This window comes from Halichoerus grypus, chromosome 4 (assembly GCF_964656455.1).
Source record: "Halichoerus grypus chromosome 4, mHalGry1.hap1.1, whole genome shotgun sequence".
In the NCBI taxonomy this organism is placed as follows: Eukaryota; Metazoa; Chordata; class Mammalia; order Carnivora; family Phocidae; genus Halichoerus; species Halichoerus grypus.
The window spans coordinates 76,318,329-76,342,694 of NC_135715.1; the positions used below are offsets into that span (position 1 = coordinate 76,318,329).

General features: G+C 38.0%; 1 protein-coding gene across 4 annotated transcripts in view; it reads right to left on the reverse strand.

Moving 5' to 3' along the window:
- The window catches only part of SGCG (sarcoglycan gamma), a 127,307-nt gene that overhangs the window by 39,399 nt on the left and 63,542 nt on the right, over positions 1-24,366 (reverse strand). For all 4 annotated transcript variants that reach the window (XM_036074309.2, XM_036074310.2, XM_036074312.2 and 1 more), the window contains exon 3: positions 1,427-1,528. In XM_036074309.2, the coding sequence (XP_035930202.1) occupies positions 1,427-1,528 (102 nt within the window). The remainder of the gene's footprint in view (positions 1-1,426; positions 1,529-24,366) is intronic.

The following is a 24,366-nucleotide window of genomic DNA, read 5'->3' on the forward strand; positions in this document are numbered from 1 at the left end:
GACTTTAAAAATGATTATCTAAAATAATTTACACAATTTTGCTGTTTTTTTAAAGTATACCAGAGATGAAAAACATCTGATAAGTATAACTAAAAGTATTATTAAATCCAGAATAGTAAATTTGTTATGAACCAATCACCTGGTTTCAGTCACCAGGTTATTCTACCAGTCTTATCTCTTCAAAAATATGATAGGGGATCAGCCAACATAATTCTGGGGGGAAAGATGGCTAAGTTCTAATATTTAAATTCTTTGCTCACATCTGACCTCCCCTTTTACAAAAGCTTAGGTTCATTCCCCATGTTCCCATATGACAGGGGTATTTAATACATTTAAATGCCATCAGGATTAATGTAAGCGTATTATCTGAAGAAGCTCATAGAATCGGGCTTATGCATGTATCAGCCTGTCACATTCCAGGTCATCTGCCTGCTCCTACTCTCAACTGAGACATTCTCAGAAGTAATACAGTAGTGTCTAAGAGCTACTTATGTGCTTTGCACTTTCTAGAATCTCTCCTCCACAGTCCATATTTGGTAGTAGAGCTTGGTGATTGTTCTGATGTCCGTATAGGGGTGTGGTTTATCTCGAAGACCACATGTGTTCTCAGTGGTTAGACTTTTGTATCCTTCCCAATTGCCCTAGAGTAGCTGGAAGAGCCTCTACATGTAGGAGATACTGACATATCCTTTCATATGTAGAAATATGACAGGAAAATGAAGAGTGCACTCTTCATACAATTGGTAAGTTGTTGTTGGATGAAGTTTAACATTTTGTTGGGATAATGCCACCTAATCAATAATTTGCCAAATGTTTATCTTTACTACAAAGTCCATAGCATCACTGAAAACAAAATAGAACATATTACAAAAATGGACTATATTTTATGCTTGGCTCTACTTGTTATAAATTCTGTGGAGGTAAATGAAGATAATAATAAAATAGATTTGTTTATAAAGTCACACAATTATTTAATGGGAATGTTTAATCTACTTACGGAGAATCCTACAGGACCATAATCTCTAATTAGCATAATTAGTGCAGACCATACTACTATGAAACTAATTTCTTTCTAAGCTTCTCAGATAATTTTAAATGCTTTGAAAAAGTATTCAAATTACCTGCACTAAAAAAGTTTAGATTATTTTTGGTAAAGGTTTTAATTACCAAACCTTTTTTATTATGGTCTAAATTACTGAGGCCACCAAATTCAGATCTAAAGCACATGAAAATGGAATCCTTTTAGAATGTAATAGCAGAAATATGTTCTACAACCTTCTAGCCAAGCTTTTTATAGGATGTAACATCAATGTGTGTGCATGTATACATTTAAGAACTTCTTCTGAAATATGTTAAATTTCTGTGCTTAATGATTATTTACTTTTCATAAAACACAAAATATTTAAATGTTTCATCATTTTCTTACCACTCTGGAGTGTATTTCCTTGGCATACAACGGGAATAAAAATTCTGATTCTCCTTCTAGGCGAAGACCATCTTTTGTAACACGCAAGTGACCCATTCCTGTCTGGTAAAAAGATGAGACAATAGAGATTTTGTTATAGCTTTCTTTTTCCTTTCTTTTAGGATCAACTAAGATCACAGATGCATTTTCATAAGTTTTCTATTGGCACTTTTCTGTATTTCTCTTAAATATTCTATTTCAAACTTTAGTTGTTTTTACTCAATTGTCAGTATTTCATTAACTCTTGTGTAATACAAAGGACTATTTAGGAACTACATATAAGATTTAAAGAGTCAATTTATAATAAACACCCAAGAAACCACCACGATGTAAGAAAAAGGTTCTTACCATGACTATTTAAAAACATTTTTAAAAATTAAGATGCAATAAAACAGACTGTTTTGAGGTGTCCAGTTCTATGAGTTTTAACAATGGTCCACAAGGTACAGAACAGTTCCATCTCTCCAACCCGCACCGTACCTTAAAGGCTTCAAGTGTATCCGGCAAGTTTACAATATAGCAACTGTTTATTGGCCAGTTCTTAAGTGAAAAGCAATATAGGAGGATGTGGAACTCTATTCAAGGTGTCTGTTCTCAAAGAATTTTCAGTCATGAAAAATGACTGGATGGAAGGATAGAAGACTTAATTCTGGAGATTACCAGTGACCAACATGCTGTTAAATCTTGTAGACATTTTAAAGCTTCATTTCCTTTGCTTTCTCAGCAGCATTCAGCACCGGACCTCTTTTTTTTTGGAACACTATCCTAACTCAGTTTCCGGGATACCGCGCTCTCCTAGCTTTTCTCCTTGGCCTCCATACACATTCATCGTCATCTACCCAGCCTTTGACTGCTGGCCTCAAGCTCAGTCAGGCCCTCTCCTGTGATCCCTCCCTGGCCCTGCCCTCGGCTTCCATTACCATTTCAGTGTGGAAATTCTCACCTGTTTTTATTTGCAGTTTACATTCTCTCTTCTGAGCTCCAGACCCATATATATATGTGATTGTCTATCTTTCCTTCCTTTTTGAATGTCCTGGGAGCACCTAAATACAACAAATTGAATTCTGATCTTTCCTCTCTTCCCCCAGGATAGAGGTAGATTTAAGAAAGGGAGAGCAGAATGGTCAGGAAAATGAAACAAAAACATTAAGGACAACTTTTTCCAGTGACAGGTGATTTCCAGGACAGAGATATGTTACTCTGAACTGATGTCATAGACTTCTCTTTTGAAGAACTCCCTGGTTGATAAGGCCCACTGACAAGAACCAGATTTAATCTGAATTACTATGCCCGGTTATCTGTCTGTGAACCACCATTATGGTCCTCTTCCCAAACTCGGGTGTGGGAGCAGTGGAGTTTGCCCTGTGCTTAATGGAAGTCCCTCAGTGCTGCTGGCTTGAGTCAACCTCCACCACAGGCAGGGAAGCTCTCCTGAGTCTCTCTGACACGTGTGATTCAGTGTGTAGCTTCGTTTAAAGAAAGGGCTCAAAATCTAAAAGGTTGACAGCTACTGTTCTACAGTTTCTCATCTAACCATGCAACTGAAAGGCACAGTTTATGAAATTAAGCCAACATTAGCAATATTATGAACTCCATTATGTGTGGATAATAAACCAATTTTTAGCAAACAATTCCAACAAGAATTTTTTGTCCTAGAGTTAACCAAAGTGAAGTTTCAAGATTATATATTCGAATCTGAAGATCTGCTGTTAAATTTCTGGGTTCAGTGAAACACATGCCAGGAGTTTTTCTGGACTCTATTTTGCTATATTGGGGAAAAAAACACCAATAAAAAAGTAATGCTAATTCCAGCCTCTGAAGTACTAATTTACATAATTAGATTGCAAAAGCTTATTGTTCCTTGTCATTTGTCATTTCCTCCTCTGGCTATTTGTCTCCTTGAAAAATAAGGAAATTGACATGAGGTGACCCAAGCTTCCTTTCACCTGTAATAGTCTACAGTTTCAATAAAATGAATTACAAATCTCTACAAACAACCAATCACTCCTCAGTGCCTTAAAACAAAAGAATACACCTATTTGTCTACTTTTTTTTTTTTTTTAGTCAGGTATGTTGAGGTATAATTCACAAATAATAAAATTTACCTTTTTTAGTGAACATTTTTGCAAGTTTTCACAAAGTACAAAACACAGTGAAGATATAGAAAAGTTCTAGAGACCATAAAACATGCCTCCCTGCAGTCACTCCCCACCCCCACACTCCCATTCCTTGGCAAACACTGCTTTCTGTACCAATAGTTTTGCCTCTTGACGAATGTCATATAAATGGAATCATACAGTATGTAGCCTTTTCAGACTGCCTTCTTTCACTAGAATAATGCATTTGGCATTCATCCATGCTCTTGTGCATATCAGCAGTTTGTTTCTTTTTAGAGATGAGTAGTATTCCCCTGGATGAATGTATCACAATTTGTTTATCCAGCTATCAGTTGAAGGACTTTTAGGTTGTTTTGATGATTATAGAAAAAGGCTTCTGTGTGAACATAATTATCATTTCTGTTGAAAAAAAGTCTAGTAATGGGATTGCTGGGTTGTATGGTAGGTTTATGGTTAACCTTATAAGAAATAAACTGCCAAACTGTTTTCCAAGGTGGTTGTACCATTTTGCATTCCCATAAGCAATATATGAGTGTTCTGGTTGCACTGTATTCTTGTCAACACTTAGTATTGTCAGTATTTTTTCCCATTCTAATAGGTATATGATGGTATCATATTGTGGTTTTAATTTGTATTTTCCTAATAACTAATGATGACAAATGTTTTCAATGTGCTTTTTGCTATCTACATCTCTTCTTTGGTAAAATACCTGTTTAATTTTTTTCTACTCACTGTTTCTTTCATTATTATTGATGGTTTAGGGTTCTTTATATATTCCGGATACAAATCTTGTAATTTGCAAATATTTTCACCCAGCATGTGTTTTTTTTTTTTAATTTCTTTAACTGTGTCTTTTGAAGAGCAAAAGTTTTTAATTTTCAAGAGTTTTTCAATTTTCTCTTTTGTAGTTATGCTTTTGATATTTTATATGACAGCTTTACCTAAACCAAGGACATATTTTCTCCTATGTTTTCTCCTAGAATTTTTATAGTTTTAGAATATACACTTAGGCCTATGGCCAATTTTTAGTTAACTTTTATGTATGGTGTGAGTTATGGATAAAGATTATTTTGCATATGGTATCCAATTATTTCAGCACAATATAGTGAAAATTTTATCCACTTTCCACTGAATTAGTTTTGTGCTTTTATAAAAAATTAATTAACCATGTGTGGTTGTATTTCTGGATTCTCTATTCTGTTCTATGGACCCATGTGTCTATATTTACTACACTGTATTGATTACTCTAACTTTACAGTAAAGGCTTGAAATCACATAGTGTGAGTTTACTAATTTTATCTTCTTCAAAACTGTTTTATTTTTATTTTTTTTAAAGATTTTATTTATTTATTTGACAGAGAGAGAGTGAGAGAGGGAGCACAAGCAGGGGGAGTGGGAGAGGGAGAAGCAGGCTTCCCACCGAGCAGGGAGCCTGATGTGGGACTCGATCCCAGGACCCTGGGATCATGACCTGAGCCAAAGGCAGACGCTTAACAACTGAGCCATCCAGGCACCCATCAAAACTGTTTTAAAAAGATTTTTATTATGATAAAATATACTTAACAAAATTTGCCATTTTAGCCATTTTTAATTGTATAGTTCAGTGGTATTAAGTACATTCATATTGTTGTGCAATCTCCACAGTCCATCTCCATAACTTTTTCATCTTTTCCAACTGAAACTCTGTACCCATTAAACAACAACTCCCCATCTCCCACTCCCCCCAGCCCCTGGTACCCACTATTCTCCTTCCTGATTCTATGAATCTGATTATTCTAAGTACCTCATTTGAGTGGAAGCATATACATTTGTCTTTTTTTTTTTTTTTAACTGTATTCTTGTTTCTTGGCTTATTAAATATAAGTTTTAGAATCAGCTTGTCTATTCTACAAAAATTTCTTCCGGGATTTTGATTAGCAACGTATTGAATATAAGTATCAGTCTGGGGAAGAACTGACATCTTAACAATATCTAATCTTCCAATGCCTAAACACTATTTCCCCATTTATTTAATTTTAAAGATTAAATTTAAAATTTAAATTAAATTAATTTAAAATTTCTTTCATCTTTATTTTGTAGTTCTCAGCATACAAATCTTACCCATATTTTGCTAGGTTTTTACATAAATACTTCATGTCTCTTGGTACCATTACAAATGATATTATTTTTATTTCATATCAGCTTCCATTTACTCAGTATTGTTCTGGTTTATGCTTTTTCCTTCTTTTATTTTCAAAATCCCTCAATTTTTTCCTTTATGTCTCTTGTAAGCAGATTACAGATGATCTTTTTAAAAACACAACTTGAAAATGTCTATTAACAGTAGAGTTTAATGTTCACAGTCAGTAAAATTACTGAAATATTTTGATGGACTTCTACTATCTTATTTTTCTCTAAGAAAATTTACACTGGTTATTGAGCACAATCTCCGATGACCTGACAATCATTTTGTCAGTAAAATGGCCTCTTGAGCTCTGACACCCATAGCAAAGCCCTATAAAAATATTGTTGTTTTAAGAATAAAAAAGATGTAAGATTCCATTAAGGCCAAGTGTTCTTGTTAAATAAAATGCCCCAGCTGGGTGAAGAGGGCATCTATGAAGGGGTGTGACCCAGTATTGGGTGTCAGGTCCCAGAAGGGTGAATAGTACCCCTCAGCACTGAAACCCCCAGGAAGGGTGTCAAGCTCAAGTGGAATGGGGAGACATCTGTGTAGGAGAGAGGGTGGTGGCAGAGCTATGAGAATCGAAACATGAGGAGATTGATTGAATAAGTAGAGGAAAGAGTAATGGGAGCCACATTCCTCATGTCAAGGAAGGGAGTACAAATATATATATATATTTATATATATATATATATAGAGAGAGAGAGAGAGAGAGAATCAGGTTAAATCCTGTCATGTTGGATTGAATTTAAAATTTGTATGAACCCATGATGTTCCATGTGTACGTGGGTAGATAGAGAAATAAATGTTCATACAAAGGTGTGTGTGTGTGTTAGTTACATGTCCTCTGACTGGGTCTGGGAGTAGCAGCACATCAACAGCAATGAGCATGTCTGACACTTGACTCTTAGCTTCTAAATACCGTTCCCCACTAAAAGGAAAGAGAGCTCCTTGGAGAGATAGCTAATTTCAGGGCCAGAGTAAGGAAAGAGCATGATGACCCCAGAAGATCTTGTGCCAGAAGATAAGAAAGGGCTCAAAGAATAATGAGGATAGGTTAAAAGACAGAAAAGCCAGCTAAAAAGGCCTCCCAGAAGCCAAATCAGGGATTAACCACATCTATTCTCACCTCTTGATTTACTATCTGATGCACAGAAGTGCTTATTACATGGTTGTTGAACAGTTAAGTGATCTGTTTCCAGAAAAAAATCAGAAGTTCAGCCAATAAAACTCAGCATCATTTAGATCCTACATTACACCACACTGTCAGCTTAGTATTTATATGACATCTCAACTCTGGCTTTCCTTCCTTTGGTGTATCCTCTGCTGTCAATTCTAATGTGACTGTACCATCATGCATTCATTCTTTTGGCAAAAATCAACCAAGTGCCAGATTTTGACTCTGTTCTGCTCCCGCCACTCACTCCAAGTGGGCTCAACACTTCTGAGCAATAGCAAGGGGCAGGAGAGCAGTCCCAGCAGGATGATGCCTTGATTAAATCCTTAGGTAGTTTACACAGAACACCAGGAGGATGAGCTCTGTAGTTCACAGTGCCTTCCACATAATGGTAGTAGGTAGAATAAGCAGGACGATGTCATGACTCAAATTCATCCCCTCAGAAATGAGGGAGGAAGAATTTCCAAACCACTTCCAAATCACTCTTTTCATCTTCCCAAAGCTGGAGTTAACAGGTCAAATGTTGCTCTGACCCTTAAACATCATTTTCATAGTTGCAGGCTTAGCATTTACAGCTAGAACAATCAAAGTAAAACATGATTTAATCAGCTTTCTCTGGAACTTAAATTCATTTGGTCAATTTCCTATTGTTTTTGGCTTTCTTCATTCTGGAGGTCAAAAGATTGCGAAATATTTGATAGTTCTGCAAGCTTCTCTTTCTTCCTTTTCATTTCTTAAAGATTAATTAACCTATATATCCTTTTGAATTTACCACATTAATTTTGTTTCAAGCAACTAACTTTGATAATTTTCCCTTCTTGTATGAAATAAATTACCCTCTGTCTTCCTTCTCTGGTCAGCACTGCCCCCACTCAACAGCTTCTAAAGGCAAGCTGGGTGTAATAAGGAAGAAACTCAGTTTTTTCTTCCTGTGTAGGGAAAAACTCAGCTCTCCCTATAATGTCTTTCCTTCCTGTGAGGCTCCTGTACTTCACACAGAACATTTCACTTCCAAGATTTCTGGTCACCAAATGTGTGGAGGTTTTCCCCACACCCAGCAATCCTTAGACACCAGGAGGGTGTCGAAGAATTCAACTCAATTCTCACACTATCTACCCAGAGATACCATCAAATATCACAGACTGAAGGCTCAGTCCCACAAGACTGTCCTGCCCCCACTACCTTCAGATGCCAGTCACAAGCCCAGGTTGTCATCTCTGCTTCTGATTAACCAGCTATTTATCAGAGATTCCAACATCCCGTCCTTGGGTTTGACTGAATTGCTAAAGCGGCTCACAGAACTCAGGGAAACACTTACATTAACAGTGTATTAAAGAATATGGTAAAGGATACAGATGAACATCCAGATGAAGATACATAGGATGCAGTCTGGGAAGGTCCTGAGTGTAGGAATTTCTGTCTCCATGGAGCTGGGGTATGTCACTCTCCCAGTGTGGATGTTTTTGCTAACCTGGAAGCTCCCCAAACCCCCTATGACTGGGATGTATGGAGGCCTCCTCATGTAGGCATGAGCAATTATTAACTCCATTTCCAACCCCTCTCCCCTATTTGGAGGATGGGGCATGGGTAGGACTGAAAATTCTAAGCTTCTAATTATGGCTGGGTCTTTCTGGTGACTGGCCCCCATGAGGGAGTCATCCAGGAGCCCACCCAGAGTCACCTCATTAGAACAGAAGATGCTCCTAGTGCTCTTATCACTAGTACAAGGGTTTTGGGAGCTCTGGGACAGGAACTGGCGGGAGGAACACTATGTATTTTTCGGTGATTTCATACTGGGGACAGATGGCCCATACATTTCATCTTGCTTACTGTATTAGTTTCCTATTGCTGCTGTAACAAATCACTACATGTTTAGTAGATTAAAACAATACAAACTTATTATCTTCCAGTTCTGGAGGTAGGTAGGGCTGTGTTGCTTCTGGAAGCTGTAGGGGAGAATCGTTTTTCTTGCCTTTTCCAGCCTCTAGAAGCCGCCCACATTTCTTGGCTCATGGCCCACATCACTCGGACTCAGCTTCTGTCATCACACCCCTTCTCGGACTCTGACCCACCTGCCTCCCTCTTACACTGGGCCCACCTGGATGATCCAAGATAATCTCTCCATTTCAAGACCCTTAACTAAATCACATCTGCAGTATCTCCTTAGCCATGTAAGGTCACATAGTCACATTTGGGGCATTATGATGTAGACATCTTTCGGGCCATTATTCAGCCTACCACACTTACCAATTGAGAATAAAGGGGTAGAAGCTGCTGTGGTTCTTGTCAAGCTTTAATGTGTATTTAAATCACCTGGGATCTATTTAAAAAGCAACTACTAGTTAGTGGGTCTGGGGTGGGACATGAGAGTCTACCTTTGTAACCAGCTCCCAGGTGATGCTCTTGCTACTGCTCCAGATACCACATCGAACGGCAAGGCTTAAACAATGATTCTGACTCTTGGCTGCACATTGGGATCAACTGGGGGGTTGTAAGAACTACTGGATGCCCAGTCCCCATCCCTAGAAGCTGTGCTTAACTTGCTGTGGTGTATGGCCTGGACACTGGGATTTTTAGAAGCTTGAGACCCTTGAAGGTTGTGTGAAAATTCCTTAGGTCTAAGTCTGGCCGAGGTGGAAAAAGTGCAATTGTTAATTAGTAACATTTGCCACTGGCTGGAATTTGGGTTTGATGGATGATTGCCATGTGTGTTGCACACCTGCCCACCTGGTGACTTGCCCTGGGCTAGGGACACCTGGGTGGCTCAGGTAGCTAAGCAACTGCCTTTGGCTCAGGTCATGATCCCAGGGTCCTGGGATGGAGTCCCACATCGGGCTCCTTGCTCGGCGAGGAGACTGCTTCTCACTCTGCCTGCCGCTCCTCCTGCTTGTGCTCTCCCTCTCTCTCTCTCTGACAAATAAATAAATAAAATCTTAAAAAAACAACAAAAAAAGACTTGCTCTGGGCTAGAGACAAAGATGAATGACTTTTAGTCCTTGCAGATATTCCACATATTGTGTTCGGGGATGGGAGCCCAGTCAATGAGCCCTCTGCCCACTCATCTTTGTTACTAGTGCTGAACGCTATGCCTGGCACATAACAAATGTTTGTTGATTCTACTGTATTAGAGACAAAAAGCTCTATCCAGAAGTATTCACAATTCAATAGAGAAGATAAATTAAGCATAATGTAATAACAGATGTATCATATAGAGTGCAATATAGGGTTGGAGGAGCTTAGACTTTCACCTTATTAGAGTGGCTCTTCAACTAAACTGTGTAGGAATAAAATAAGAAAATATTGGAATTTTTGTGTTTATGAGATTATAACAAAACAAAATACAATAGAAAAATTATCTGGTTCAATCAATTTTAATTTGTGTGGACTGACTCAGAAACAGCAGGATCTATTATATTGCAGGCTCTCTGTTATTGCAATCACACACAGAAAACTGAACTCATTAAAACTTTAAGAAAGTTAAGTCCTAGTTTCCATCACACATAGTGCTGACTTACATATAAATTAGGTCCAAATATCATTTGAATAAAATCCCCTTCCTAGCTTTAAGTAGCAGAAAATGTGATCTGAAACGATAAACTTATGCCAACACTCTAAAGACTACGAATGAAAATGTCTATGTTTTTCTAAACATCTGAAATTTGACTTTTCTCTTAATAACAAGACAATTTATTAAAAATGCTAAAGACCAAACATACATTTTTATTGTTGCACTAGTCTTTAAAATTTTATTCTTTTTAAACTGAATGCATGAGACAACTTAAAGTCATTAGTAGTGATCAAAAATAACAATATAAAATTAATTTTTCCAGTTCCAACCTGATTTATGAGCCATCATTAGTCTTCTTTCTGAGGACCAAAGGGTCTGGAAGCCACATCTAGCACCCCAAATTTTAAGACCCCCATCTGAGTGATGGACCCTCTAAAACACCTGTCTCTGAAAGCCAGTGGGGCTTCATCCATGAACCTCACAAGACTAAAGCAAGCAAAGAAGCAGTTCTTAATGGGTGCATGAGCATTCACCATGGCTATCCCCCAGGGCTCACTGCAACAGGACTAGGCAAAAATGCCCATTTCCCAGTCTCTCCCTGAAAGAGATTCATCTGCATACTTTAAAAGCTACTGCCTTTTTTCATGTGTCTGTTGGCCATTTGTATGTCTTCTTTGGAGAAGTGTTTGTTCATGTCTTCTACCCCAAAGATACAGATGTAGTGCAAAGAAGGGGCACCTTCACCCCAGTGTTCATAGCAGCAATGTCCACAATAGCCAAACTGTGGAAGGAGCCGAGAGGTCCTTCAACAGATGAATGGATAAAGAAGATGTGGTTCATATATACAATGGAATATTATTCAGCCTTCAGAAAGGATGAATACCTACCATTTACATCGATGTGGATGGAACTAGAGGGTATTATACTAAATGAAATAAGTCAAGCAGAAAAAGACAATTATCATATGGTTTCACTCATAGGTGGAATATAAGGAATAGCAGAAGAGAATCATAGGGGAAGGGAAGAAAAAACTGAATGGGAAAAAATCAGAGAGGGAGACAAACCATGAGAGACACTTGACTGTGGGAAACAAACTGAGGGTTGTGGAAGGGGAGGTGGGTGGGGGGATGGGGTAACTGGGTGATGGGCATTAAGGAGGACACACGATGTGATGAGCACTGGGAGTTATACGCAACTAATGAATCACTGAACACTACACCAAAAATTAACGATGTACTATATGTTGGCTATTGAATTTAAATGAAAAAAAAATAAAAGCTACTGCCTGAGGGCTAGGCTTCTAATTTAGCACACATCTAGGGTCTGGCTACAATCTTCCCCAGAGTTCATCAGGGAAGCCAGTGGACACCTCTCCTACCTTCTCCCTCAATTCTTCTAAAATAATAAAAGCACGATATTAGTATCACCTCAGAAGGAACTTGTATACACATCTGGTTCCCCAGCTTCTATGGCTTCTACCCCAGGATGAACCCCCAGATCGCTTGGTTCTGATAGCCACTAGGGCATGCATTCAAGAATCTCAGAGGACTATGGCAAACAAAGAAGCAGCTTTTAAGGGGCTCAGGAGGGGCTCCCCTCCATGGCTAACCACCTAAACCCAGCACAGAGGGAGCAGGCAAAAATGCCCATTTCCCAGTTTCTCCCTGGATGAGGTTTAACTACATATGTTCCCTGTTGCTGCCTGAGGGTCTAGCTTTTAATCAACCTGTATCTGGGTGCTAAAGTCTTCCCCTTTATGGGGTGCCTGGATGGCTCAATCGGTTAAACATCTGCCTTCAGCTCAGGTCATGATCCCAGGGTCCTGGGATCGAGTCCCACATGGGGCTCCTTGCTCAATAGGGAGCCTGCTTCTCCCACTCCCTCTGTCTGCAGCTCCTCCTGCTTGTGCGCGCTCTCTCTGCCAAACAAAAGAAAAAAAATCTTAAGAAAAATAGTCTTCCCCTTTAGGATATTGACAGGTTTTGGCACACCCTCAACTACCAAGAGCTAATAAAAACAATGATGGCTATTTGGACAATAACAAAAGTTTGCGAGACAGCTAGAAGCTCCAGCTGGGTTGACTGACAAGGTTCGTCTCCTACACAAGGCCATTCTGTCAAGACTGGACGAGGTGGCTGTTTTATCTAATATGCAGAACTCAACACAGAAAGTCAATGAAAATGAATAAAAATGGAATTATGTTCCAAACAATAAAACAAGATAAATCTCCAGAAAAAGATTCTAATGAAATAAAGTTAAACAATTTAATTGATAGAAAGTTCAAAATAATCATAAAGATGCTCACTGAGGTCAGGAGAGCAATGCATTTCAACACAGAGGTAGAAAAATATTAAAAGTTACCAAACAGAAGTCACAGACAGAAGAGTATAATAGCAGAACTAAAAAAATTCAGTAGAGGGGCTTCAACAAGAGACTAGAGCAAGCTGAAGAAAAGATCAGCAAGCTCAAAGACAGGACAGTAGGATTCATTTAACCAGAGGAGCAAAAAGAGTGAAAAAGAGTAAAGATAGCTTCAGGGAATTATGGAACATCATCAAGTGGACCAATATATATCGTATAGGTGTCCCAGAAGGAGAAGAGAGGCAGAGAGGGGCAGAAAGCTTATTCAAAGAACTAATGGCTGAAAACTTTCCTAATCTGAGGAAAGAAACAGATATTCAGATCCAAGAAGTTCAACTATTACCAAATAAGATGAATCCAAAGAAACTGACATAGACAGACACTGTAATTAAACTGCCAAAAGTTAAAGACAAGGAGAGAGTCTTAAAAGTAGCAAGAGAAAAGCAACCTATTGCATACAAGGGTATTCTCATAAAACTACAAACAGATTTTACAGCAGGTACTTTGTAGGCCAGAAGGGAGTGGGATAATATATTTAAAGTGTTGAAAGAGAAAAACTTCCAACCAAGAATACCCTACCTGGTGAAGTTGTTCTTCAGAATTGAAGGAGAGATAAAGAATTTACTGACAAACAAAAGCTGAAGGAATCCATCAGCCCTAGACTGGCCTTATTATAAATAGTAAAGGGAGTTCTTCAAGCTGAAACAAAAGGTCCTAATTAGTAAGAGGAAAATATATGAAAGTATAAAACACACTCCTGAGGTAAGTATATGGTAAATTTAAATACTCCAATGTAATGGTGATGAGTAAATCACTTATAACTTTAGAATGAAGGTTAAAAGACAAAAGAAGTAAAAATATCTATAACTACAATAATTTACACACAATGTAAAAAGATGTAAATTGTGTCATCAAAAATATTGGAGGAGGAACGTAAAATGTAGAGCTTTTGTATGCATTGAAGTTGTGATTAGTCTGAAACAGACTGTTATAGATAGGGCTTCTGGGGAAGATGGAAGAGTGGGAGGACCCTAAAATTACCTCGTCCTACAAACACAACTAGATAACATTCAAACCAGAGCAAACAACTCAGAGAAGGACCCCAAAACTGGCCAAATTCCCCAACTAAATGTAGAGAAGAGGCCACATTAAAGAGGGCAGAAAGGGTGAGGACTCAATAAGAAATTAAACCTCGTGGGTCTGACCACAAAAGAGAGCTTCAGGTGCGGATATGGGCAAGAAACAGACTAGCACACCAGGGAGCCTACAATGGGAAGAGCAATTCCCATAGCATTTGGCTTTGAAAATCAGAGGGCCCAAATTTTGTGAGTGCTTCCAACCAGTGGGACTTAAAGCTTGGAACTTTAAAAATCAGCCATTCAGCTCTGAGAGAGCCCAGAAGGTGATATGAAGCTGAGCCCCTGTCTTTAAAGAGACAGCACAGCAAAAAGCCCATGGAGATATATAGCTTAGAGGCAACAGTTTGAAAGGCGCCTGGGGCTTAATGGAGGGAGAGTAAGTTACTAATCTCAGACTTTGCTAAGGGACTTCTCCAGGAACAAAGGAGCTAGAAGGCACTATTTCCCTCCCATACCCCTCAACATAAACACACAACCACTTGTAGGAACCAGCGTGGTGCGGGCACTCACTACCTAACTTGCTTATACTGCACTCCAACTTCTGGACAACCAGGCCTGCCTCAGTCCTGGTCTGTGGATCCCCTCCCCCAGAAGACTTGCACAAACATTGCCAAAACTGCATCTCCTGACCTCTGCAGTGGATGCATGCACCTTGTTAAAACTGTACCCCTGCCCAGGCATGCTTTGTGGAGCAGCCCTTGCTGGCCAGCCTCCCCAGTGGAAAAGGACCTGTGCCACCTAGTTAAAAGTGAATGTCCCTCCAGAAATGGACCCTCAACTCTATGGTCAACTAATCTTTGACAAAGCAGGAAAGAATGTCCAATGGAAAAGACAGTCTCTTCAACAAATGGTGTTGGGAAAATTGGACAGCCACATGCAGAAGAATGAAACTGGACCATTTCTTTACACCACACACAAAAATAGACTCAAAATGGTTGAAAGACCTAAATGTGAGACAAGAGTCCATAAAAATCCTAAAGAAGAACACAGGCAGCAACCTCTTCGACCTCAGCCACAGCAACTTCTTCCTAGAAACATCACCAAAGGCAAGGAAAGCAAGGGGAAAAATGAACTATTGGGACTTCATCAAGATAAAAAGCTTTTGCACAGCGAAAGAAACAGTCAACAAACCCAAAAGACAACTGACAGAATGGGAGAAGATATTTCCAAATGACATATCATAAGGGGCTAGTATCCAAAATCTATAAAGAACTTCTTAAACTCAACACCCAAAGAACAAATGATCCAATCAAGAAATGGGCAGAAGACATGAACAGACATTTTTCCAGAGAAGACATCCAAATGGCCAACAGACACATGAAAAAGTGCTCAACATCGCTCAGCATCAGGGAAATCCAAATCAAAACCTCAATGAGATAACCACCTCACACCAGTCAGAATGGCTAAAATTAACAAGTCAGGAAACGACAGATGTTGGTGGGGATGTGGAGAAAGGGGAACCCGCCTACACTGTTGGTGGGAAAGCAAGCTGGTGCAGCCACTCTGGAAAACAGTATGGAGGTTCCTCAAAAAGTTGAAAATAGAGCTACCCTATGACCCAGCAATTGCACTACTGGGTATTTACCCCAAAGATACAAATATAGGGATCCGAAGGGAGACATTTATAGCAGCAATGTCCACAATAGCCAAACTATGGAAAGAGACAAGATGTCCTTCGACAGATGGATAAAGAAGATGTGGTATATATACACAATGGAATATTATGCAGCCATCAAAAGGAATGAAATCTTGCCATTTGCAACGACATGGATGGAACTGCACGGTATTATGCTGAGCAAAATAAGTCAATCAGAGAAAGACATGTATCATATGACTTCACTGATATGAGGAACTCTTAATCTCAGGAAACAAACTGAAGGTTGCTGGAGTGGTGGGGGGTGGGAGGGATGGGGTGGCTGGGTGATAGACATTGGGGAGGGTATGTGCTATGGTGAGCGCTGTGAATTGTGTAAGACTGTTGACACAGACCTGTACCTCTGAAACAAATAATACATTATATGTTAAGAAAAAAAAAGAAGAAGAAGAAGAAGATAGCAGGAAGGGAAAAATGAAGGGGGGGAATCGGAGGGGGAGAGGAATCATGAGAGACTATGGACTCTGAGAAACAAACTGAGGGTTCTAGAGGGGAGGGGGATGGGGAGATGGGTTAGCCTGGTGATGGGTATTAAAGAGGGCATGTACTGCATGGAGCACTAGGTGTTATAAGCAAACAATGAATCATGGAACACTACATCTAAAACTAATGATGTAATGTATGGTGATTAACATAACATAATAAAAAAAAGGCATCTTCAAAAAAAAAAAAAGTGAATGTCCCTTCCACTAGTTTCAAGAGCAAGAGGCATAGTTGACTTTCCTAACACAGAGAAACAGACACAGAGAGTCAAGCAAAATGAGCCAGAAGAATATGTCCCAAATGAAAGAATAGGACAAAACCACAGCATGAGTGAAATGGGTATAAGTAACATGCCTGATAGAGAATTTAAAATGATGATCATAATGATAGTCACTGGACTTGAGAAAAGAGTGGAGGACATCAGTGAGACCCTTAACACAGAGATAAAAAAGAATCAATCAGAGATGAAGAACACAATAAATGAAATTAAGAATACACTTGATAGAATGAATATCAGGCTGGAAGAAGTAGAGGAATGAATTAATGAACTAGAAGACAGAGTGATGGAAAGTAATTAAGCTGAACAAATGAGAGAAAAAAGAATTATGCAAAATGAGAATAGACTTAGGGAATTTAGTGACTCCATCAAGAGCAATAACATTTGCATTACAGGGATCCCAGAAGGAAAAGAGAGTTAAAAGGGAGCAGAACATTTATTTGAAGAAATAATAGCTGAAAACTTCCTAATCTGGGGAAGGAAACAGCTATCCAAATCTGGGAGGCACAGACCCCAACAAAATCAACCAAAAGAGGTCCATACCAAGATACATAGTAATCAAAATGGCAATAGTAGTGATAAAGAAAAAAAAATTAAAATCAGCAAGAGAAGAGGAAACAGTTGCATAGAAGGGAAACCCTATAGGCTATCACTGGATTTTTCAGCAGAAACTTTGCAAGCCAGAAGATAGTGGCATGATAGATTCAAAGTGCTGAAAGGGAAAAATCTACAGCCAAGAATACTCTATCCAGCAAGGCTATTCATTCAGAATAGAAGGAGAGTTAAAGAATTTCCCAGACAAATAAAAACTAGAGGAATTCATGACCACTAACCCAGCCCTAACAAAAATATTAGAGGGGATGCTTTGAGTGGAAAGGAAAGATCATAAGAGAGATTATGAAAAGTAGGAAACACAAAAGCAGTAAAAATAAGTATTTCTGTAAAAAAATCAGTCAAGGAATTCACAAAATTAAAGGATGTAAAATATGACACCATATACCTAAAACGTGTTGGGGAGAGGAGGAATAAAGAATGCGTTTGAACTTAAGCAACCATCAACTTAATATAGACTGCTATATGCAGAAGATGTTATATACAAACCTAACTGTAACCACAAATCAAAAACCACTAATAGGTATGAAAAGAATAAAGAGAAAGGAATCCAAGTATATCACTAAAGAAAACCAGCAAACCACGAAAGCAAGAAAGAGAAGAAAGGATCAGAGAAAAACTACAAAAACCACAAAACAAGTAAAAAATAACAATAAATATATATCTGTCAGTAATTACTTTGAATGTAAGTGGACTAAACACTTCAATGAAAAGAGATAGGGTGACAGAGTGGATAAAAAAAAATAAGACCCATCTATATGTTGCCTACAAGAGACTTGTTTCAGACCTAAAGACACCTGCACATTGAAAGTGAGGGGATGTAGAGACATCTATCATGCAAAGAGATGTCAAAAGAAAGCCAGAATAGCAGTACTTATATTGGACAAAACAAAGACTGTAACAAGAGACAAAGAACACTGCATAATAATAAAGGGGACAATCCAACAAGAAGATATAACAATTGTAAATATTTATGCACCCAACATGGGAGCACCCATTACATAAAACATTTAATAACAAACATAAAGGAAATAATCAATAGTAATACAATAATAGTAGGGGAGTTTAGCACCCCACTTACATTGATAGATCATCCAAATGGAAAACCAGCAAGGAATAGTGGCTTTGAATGGCACATTGAACCAGATGGATTTAATAGGCATATTCAGAAAATGCCATCCTAAAACAGAATACACATTTTTTCAAGTGCACAAAGATAATTCTCCAGAATAAATCACATACAAGCCATAAAAGAAGACTTGACAAAATAAAAAAGATCAAATTCATACCATTCCTCTTTTCTGACCACAATGCTATGAAACTAAAATCAACCAAAAAATCTGGAAAGACCACAAAAACATGGAGGTTAAATAACATGCTACTAAACAATGAATGGGTCAACCAGGAAAGCAAAGAAGAAATCATAAATTACATGGAACTAAATGAAAATGAAAACACAACAGTCCAAAACCTTTGGGATGTAGCAAAAGCAGTTCTAAGAGGGAAACGAAACCCAAAACCAGTAGAAGGAAGGATATAATAAAGAATGGAACAGAAGTAAATGATATAGAAACTAAAAACCAATAGAACAGATCAATGAAACCAGGAGCTGGTTCTTTGAAAAGATCAACAAAATTGATAAACCTCTAGTTAGAAACATAAAAAAAAAAAAAAAAAAGAAAGAAAGAAAGGAAAATCATAAATGAAAGGAGAAACAGCAACCAACACCACAGAAATACAAAAAATAGAAGAGGGAGGAAATCTTCCAAATTCATTCTACAAGGCTGGTATTACACTGATATATTCATAAATCAATCAATGCGATACTATATATAGAAAACCCAAAAGACTCCACCAAACTGTTTACAGCAGCAATGTCCACAATAGCTAAACTATGGAAAGAGCCCAGATGTCTATTGACAGACGAATGGATAAAGATGAATGGATAATATTCCACACAATGGAATATTATGCAGCCATCAAAAAATGAAATCTTGCCATTTGCAATGACGTGGATGGAACTAGAGGGTATTATGCTAAGTGAAAGAAGTCAGTCAGTATGTGGAATTTAAGAAACAAGGCAGACGATCATAGGGGAAGTGAGAAAAAAAATGAAACAAGATGAAACCAGAGAGGGAGACAAACCATAAGAGACTCTTAATCTTAGGAAACAAACTGAGGGTTGCTGGAGGGGTGGAGGGTGGGGGGATGGGGTAATGGGGTGATGGAAATTGGGGACAGTATGTGTTGTAATGAGCACTGGGTATTATATAAGACTGATGAATCACAGACCTGTACCCCTGAAACAAATAATACATTATATGTTAATTAATTGAATTTAAATTTAAAAAATAAATAAAAATTAAAAATAAATTGATAAACAAAAAAAGAAACTGAAGATGACACAAAGAAATGGAAACACATTCCATGCTGACAGATTAGAACAAATATTGTTAAAATGTCCATATTACCCAAAGCAATCTACACATTTAACACAATCTCTATCAAAATACCAATAGCATTTTTCACAGAACTAGAACAAAAAATCCTAAAATGTATATGGAACCACAAGAGACCCCAAATAGCCAAAGCCATCTTGAAAAAGAAAAGCAAAGCTGGAGGCATCATAGTTTCAGACTTCAAGTTATATTACAGAGCTGTAGTAATCAAAACAGTATGGTACTGACACAAAAATAGACACATAGACCAATAGAACAGAATAGAAAACTCAAGAAATAACCCACAATTATATAATCAATTAGTCTTTGACAAAGCAGGAGAGAATACGCAATGGGAAAATGTCTCTTCAACAAATGGTGTTGGGAAAACTCATTCATGCAAAAGAATGAAACTGGACCACTTTTTTTTTTTTTTAAAGATTTTATTTATTTATTTGACAGAGAGAGACACAGCGAGAGAGGGAACACAAGCAGGGGGAGTGGGAGAGGTAGAAGCAGGCTTCCCACCGAGCAGGGAGCCCAATGTGGGGCTCGATCCCAGGACCCTGAGATCACGACCTGAGCCGAAGGCAGACGCTTAACGGCTGAGCCACCCAGGCGCCCCTGGACCACTTTCTTATACCATACACAAAAATAAATTCAAAATGGGTTAAAGGCCTAAATGTGAGACCTGAAACCACTAAAAATTCTAGAAGAGAGCACAGGCAGTAATGTCTCTGACATCAGCCTTGGCAACATTTTTCTAGATACATCTCCTGAGGCAAGGAAAATAAAATAAAAAATTAACTACTGGGACCACAACAAAATAAAAAGCTTCTGCATGGTGAAGGAAACAATCAACAAGACTAAAAGGCAACCTACTGAATGGGAGAAGATATTTGCAAATGACATATCCAATAAAGACCTAGTACCCAAAATATATAAAAAACTGATAAACTCAACACCCAAAAGACAAATAATCCAATCAAAAATGGGCAGAAAATACGAATAGATATTTCTCCCAAGAAGACACCCAGATGGCCAACAGACACATGAAAAGATGCTCAAATCACTCATCATTAGGGAAATGCAAATCAAAACTACAATGAGATATCACCTCACACTTGTCAGAATGGTTAAAATAAAAAACAAAAGAAACAAGAAGGGTTTGTGAGGATGTGGAGAAAAGGAAATCCACTTACACTGTTGGTAAGAATGCAAACTGGAACAGCCATTGTGGAAAATGGTATGGAAGTTCTTCAAAACATTAAAAATAGAACTACCCTACAATCTAGTAACTGTACAACTGGGTATTTACCCCCAAAATACAAAAACACTAATTCAAAGGGATTCATGCACCCCTATGTTTATAGCAGCATTATTTGCAATAATCAAATTATGGAAGCAGCCCAAATGTCTATTGATACATGAATGGATAAAGATGTGGTATGTATATACAATGGAATATTATTCAGCCATAAAATGAATGAAATCTTGCCATTTACAATAACATGGATGGAGCTAAAGAGTATAATGGTAAGTGAAATAAGTCAGTCAGAGAAAGACAAATACCATATGGTTTCACTTATATGTGGAATTTAAGAAACTAACAAATGAGGAAAGGAAAAAAAGAGAAAGAGAAAAAGAGAGAGAGAGAGAAACCAAGCAACAGTCTCTTAACTATATATGATGGTTACCAGAGGGAAAGTGGGTGCTGGGATGGGTGAAATAGATGATGAGGATTAAGGAGTGCAGTTTCATGATGTGCACTGGGTGATGTATGGAATTGTTGAAACATCACATTGTACACCTGAAACTAATGTAATGTTGTGTATTAACTATATTGGAATTAAAATTTGAAAAAAGATAAAATCTGTAACTTTCTAGAATGTCCTTCATCATGTTGATTTCTAACTTTTTTTTTTTTAAGATTTTATTTATTTATTTGACAGAGAGAGACAGCTAGAGAGGGAACACAAGCAGGGGGAGTGGGAGAGGGAGAAGCAGGCTCCCCGCCGAGCAGGGAGCCGGATGCAGGGCTCGATCCCAGGACACTGGGATCATGACCTGAACCAAAGGCAGACGCTTAACAACTGAGCCACCCAGGCACCCCGATTTGTAACTCTTTATGTAAAAAACACACATAACTCTGTACCAAATGTTCCTTCCCTAGAGCACTCTCTCCTTTGTGAAGATGGTGTATCAGAGGCAGTTGTCCTAACCTGAGCTCCAATAAAACTCTTATCTTTCTTTAGAAAAAGTAATAGACTGTTATAACTATGCTTTTTGTTTGTTTTGTTAGAGAGACAGAGAGACTGAGCATGAGCAGGGTGTGGAAGAGAGAGAATCTTAAGGAATCTCCACACTCATCATGGAGCCTGATGCAGGGCTCAATCTCATGGCTTTGAGATCAAGACCTGAGCTGAAATCAAGAGTCAGACACTTAACAGACAGAGAAACCCAGGCACCCCTATAACTATGCTTTTGTAAGCCTTCTGGGAACCAATGCCAAAACCTATAGTAGATTCACAAAAGATAAAGGAATCTAAGCAGAACACTATGAAAAATTATTAAATCCCAAAGGAAGAAAACAAGAGAGGAAAAAGGGAACCAAAGGAATTCCAAAACACAACCAGAATACAGTTAACAAAATGACAATCCTAAATTAATACCTACCAATAATTACTTTAAATGTAAATGGACTAAATTTTATAATCAAAAGACACAGAGTGGCTTAATGGATAACACAACAAAACAAGAGTCAACTATATGCTGCCTACAAGAGACTCACTTCAGCTTTAAGGATACATATAGACTGAAAGTGGAGGGATGGAAAAAAGATATTCCATGCAAATGGAAACCAAAAGGATATTCTTATATCAGAAAAAACAGACCATAAGTCAAGGACTGTAACAAGAGATGAAGAAGGTCATTATATGATGCTAAAGGGGTCAATTCATCAAGAGGATATACCATTAGTAAATATGCACCCAACATTGCAGTACCTACAGATCTGAAGGGAGAAATAGATAGCAATATAATAATAGCAGGGAACCTCAATATTCTACTTTCAACAATGGATGCATCATTCAGACAGAAAATCAATAAGAGAAAAGTGTACTTAAATTGTACATTAGACCAGATAGACATTCGATCCAACAGCAGCAGATTATACATTGTTCTCATGTGGTATATTAAAACAATGGAATATTATTTAGTCTTAAAAAAGAAGAAAATCCTGTCATTTATAACAACATGGATGAACTTGGAGGGTATAATGCTGGGGTAATAGGTCATACAGAGAAAGTGCATAGTATGTCTTTATGTGAAATTTAAAAAGGGGGGAAATCAAATTCATAGAAACAGATAGTAGAAAAGTGGTTCCCAAGGCCTAGGGTATGGGGGGAAGTAGAAAGAGGTTGGTAAAAAGGTATAAGCTTTCAGTTAAAAGACCTGAATAGAGTCTCAGGATCTACTTTAACGTGGTGACTGTAGTTGATAACACTGTATTCTGTAATTTAAATTTGCTAATAGAGTAGAACTTACTCTCTCTCACACACAAAAGGTAAATATGGAAGGTGATGGATATGTTAACTCACTTGGGGGGAGTCCCTTCACAATGTATGTGTACATCATATCATCATGTTGTACATTTTAAATATCTTCCAATTTTATTTGTCAATTCTACCTCAATAAGCATGAAAAAATTATAGAAAATATCGAGTGTTAGTGAGGAGCAAGTGGATATGGAGCAGCTAGAACTCTCATATCCTGCTGGTATAAATCAGTAAACCACTTTGAAAAATTGGTGGTTTCTATGAAAGCTGAATATACACATAGTGTATGACTCCCATTCTGTTAGAGTTCACACTCAATTCCCACTGCCTCAACTCCCACTTAGTCTCTGCACCATTACAGTTTGGCCTCCACCATCATCATTCTATTGAAATTGCTCTTCATAAAGTCCCTAATAACTTTGTTATTAATAAATCCAATGCCCATTCTCAATTCTCATTTTACTGGAAAATTCTGTAACATTTGAGACTGTTGACCAACCCATAATTCTTAACACTACCTACCCTTGAGGCTTAGGACAATTCTGTTTGTTTTATTATCTTAGAACTTTGACCGTTCCTTTGGCACTTATTTCTTACACTTAAATTGCACATTAGACCAGATAGACTATGTCATCCTATGCTTTCTTGTTAAAAGTTGGTGTTTCTTGGAGTTTCATCCTTGGCACTATGTATACACTTAATATATGTTAAGCCCTCATACTCATCTTCATCCACTTCAGTACCCCTCCTTAGTGTTCCTAAAATAATTTCTTTAAATACAAATCTAACATCTCAGAGCTGTGAGATCAAGTCCTGTGTTGGGCTCCGCACTGAGTGTGGAGCCTCCTTAAGATTCCCTCTCTCCCTCTGCTCCCTCCACAAATACATACACACATACTAATCTAATAGTTTACTTCCCTCTTTAAAAACCTGTGATTATGTACTGCATGGAGCACTGGGTGTTATACGAAAACAATGGATCGTGGATCGCCACATCAAAAACTAATGATGTATTGTATGGTGACTAACATAACATAATAAAATTTAAAAGAGTTCAAAAAAAAAAAAAACAAACACCAAAAACAAAAAACCTGTGATGGTTTTCAACCGGTGTACACAATAAAATACAAATGAGCTACTGGTATACCAGGCTCTTATACTTGATCCCTGACTACTTCTACAGCTTCATCTTCCACCCTTCCTCTCTGAATCTTATGTTTAGTGACAATAAACTTCTCACTCAACAACCTTTCTTCATCCTCATATTGCATCCCCAAATCATCTAAGTCCTGTTGAAGCCTTTTCTGACCTCCTCAGGCCATTGTAAGTCTTTCTTCTGGATTTTTACAAAAATTTGACCATGTGTCTCATAGAAACCTTATCACATTGTTACATATATCTAGACCTCTACTGC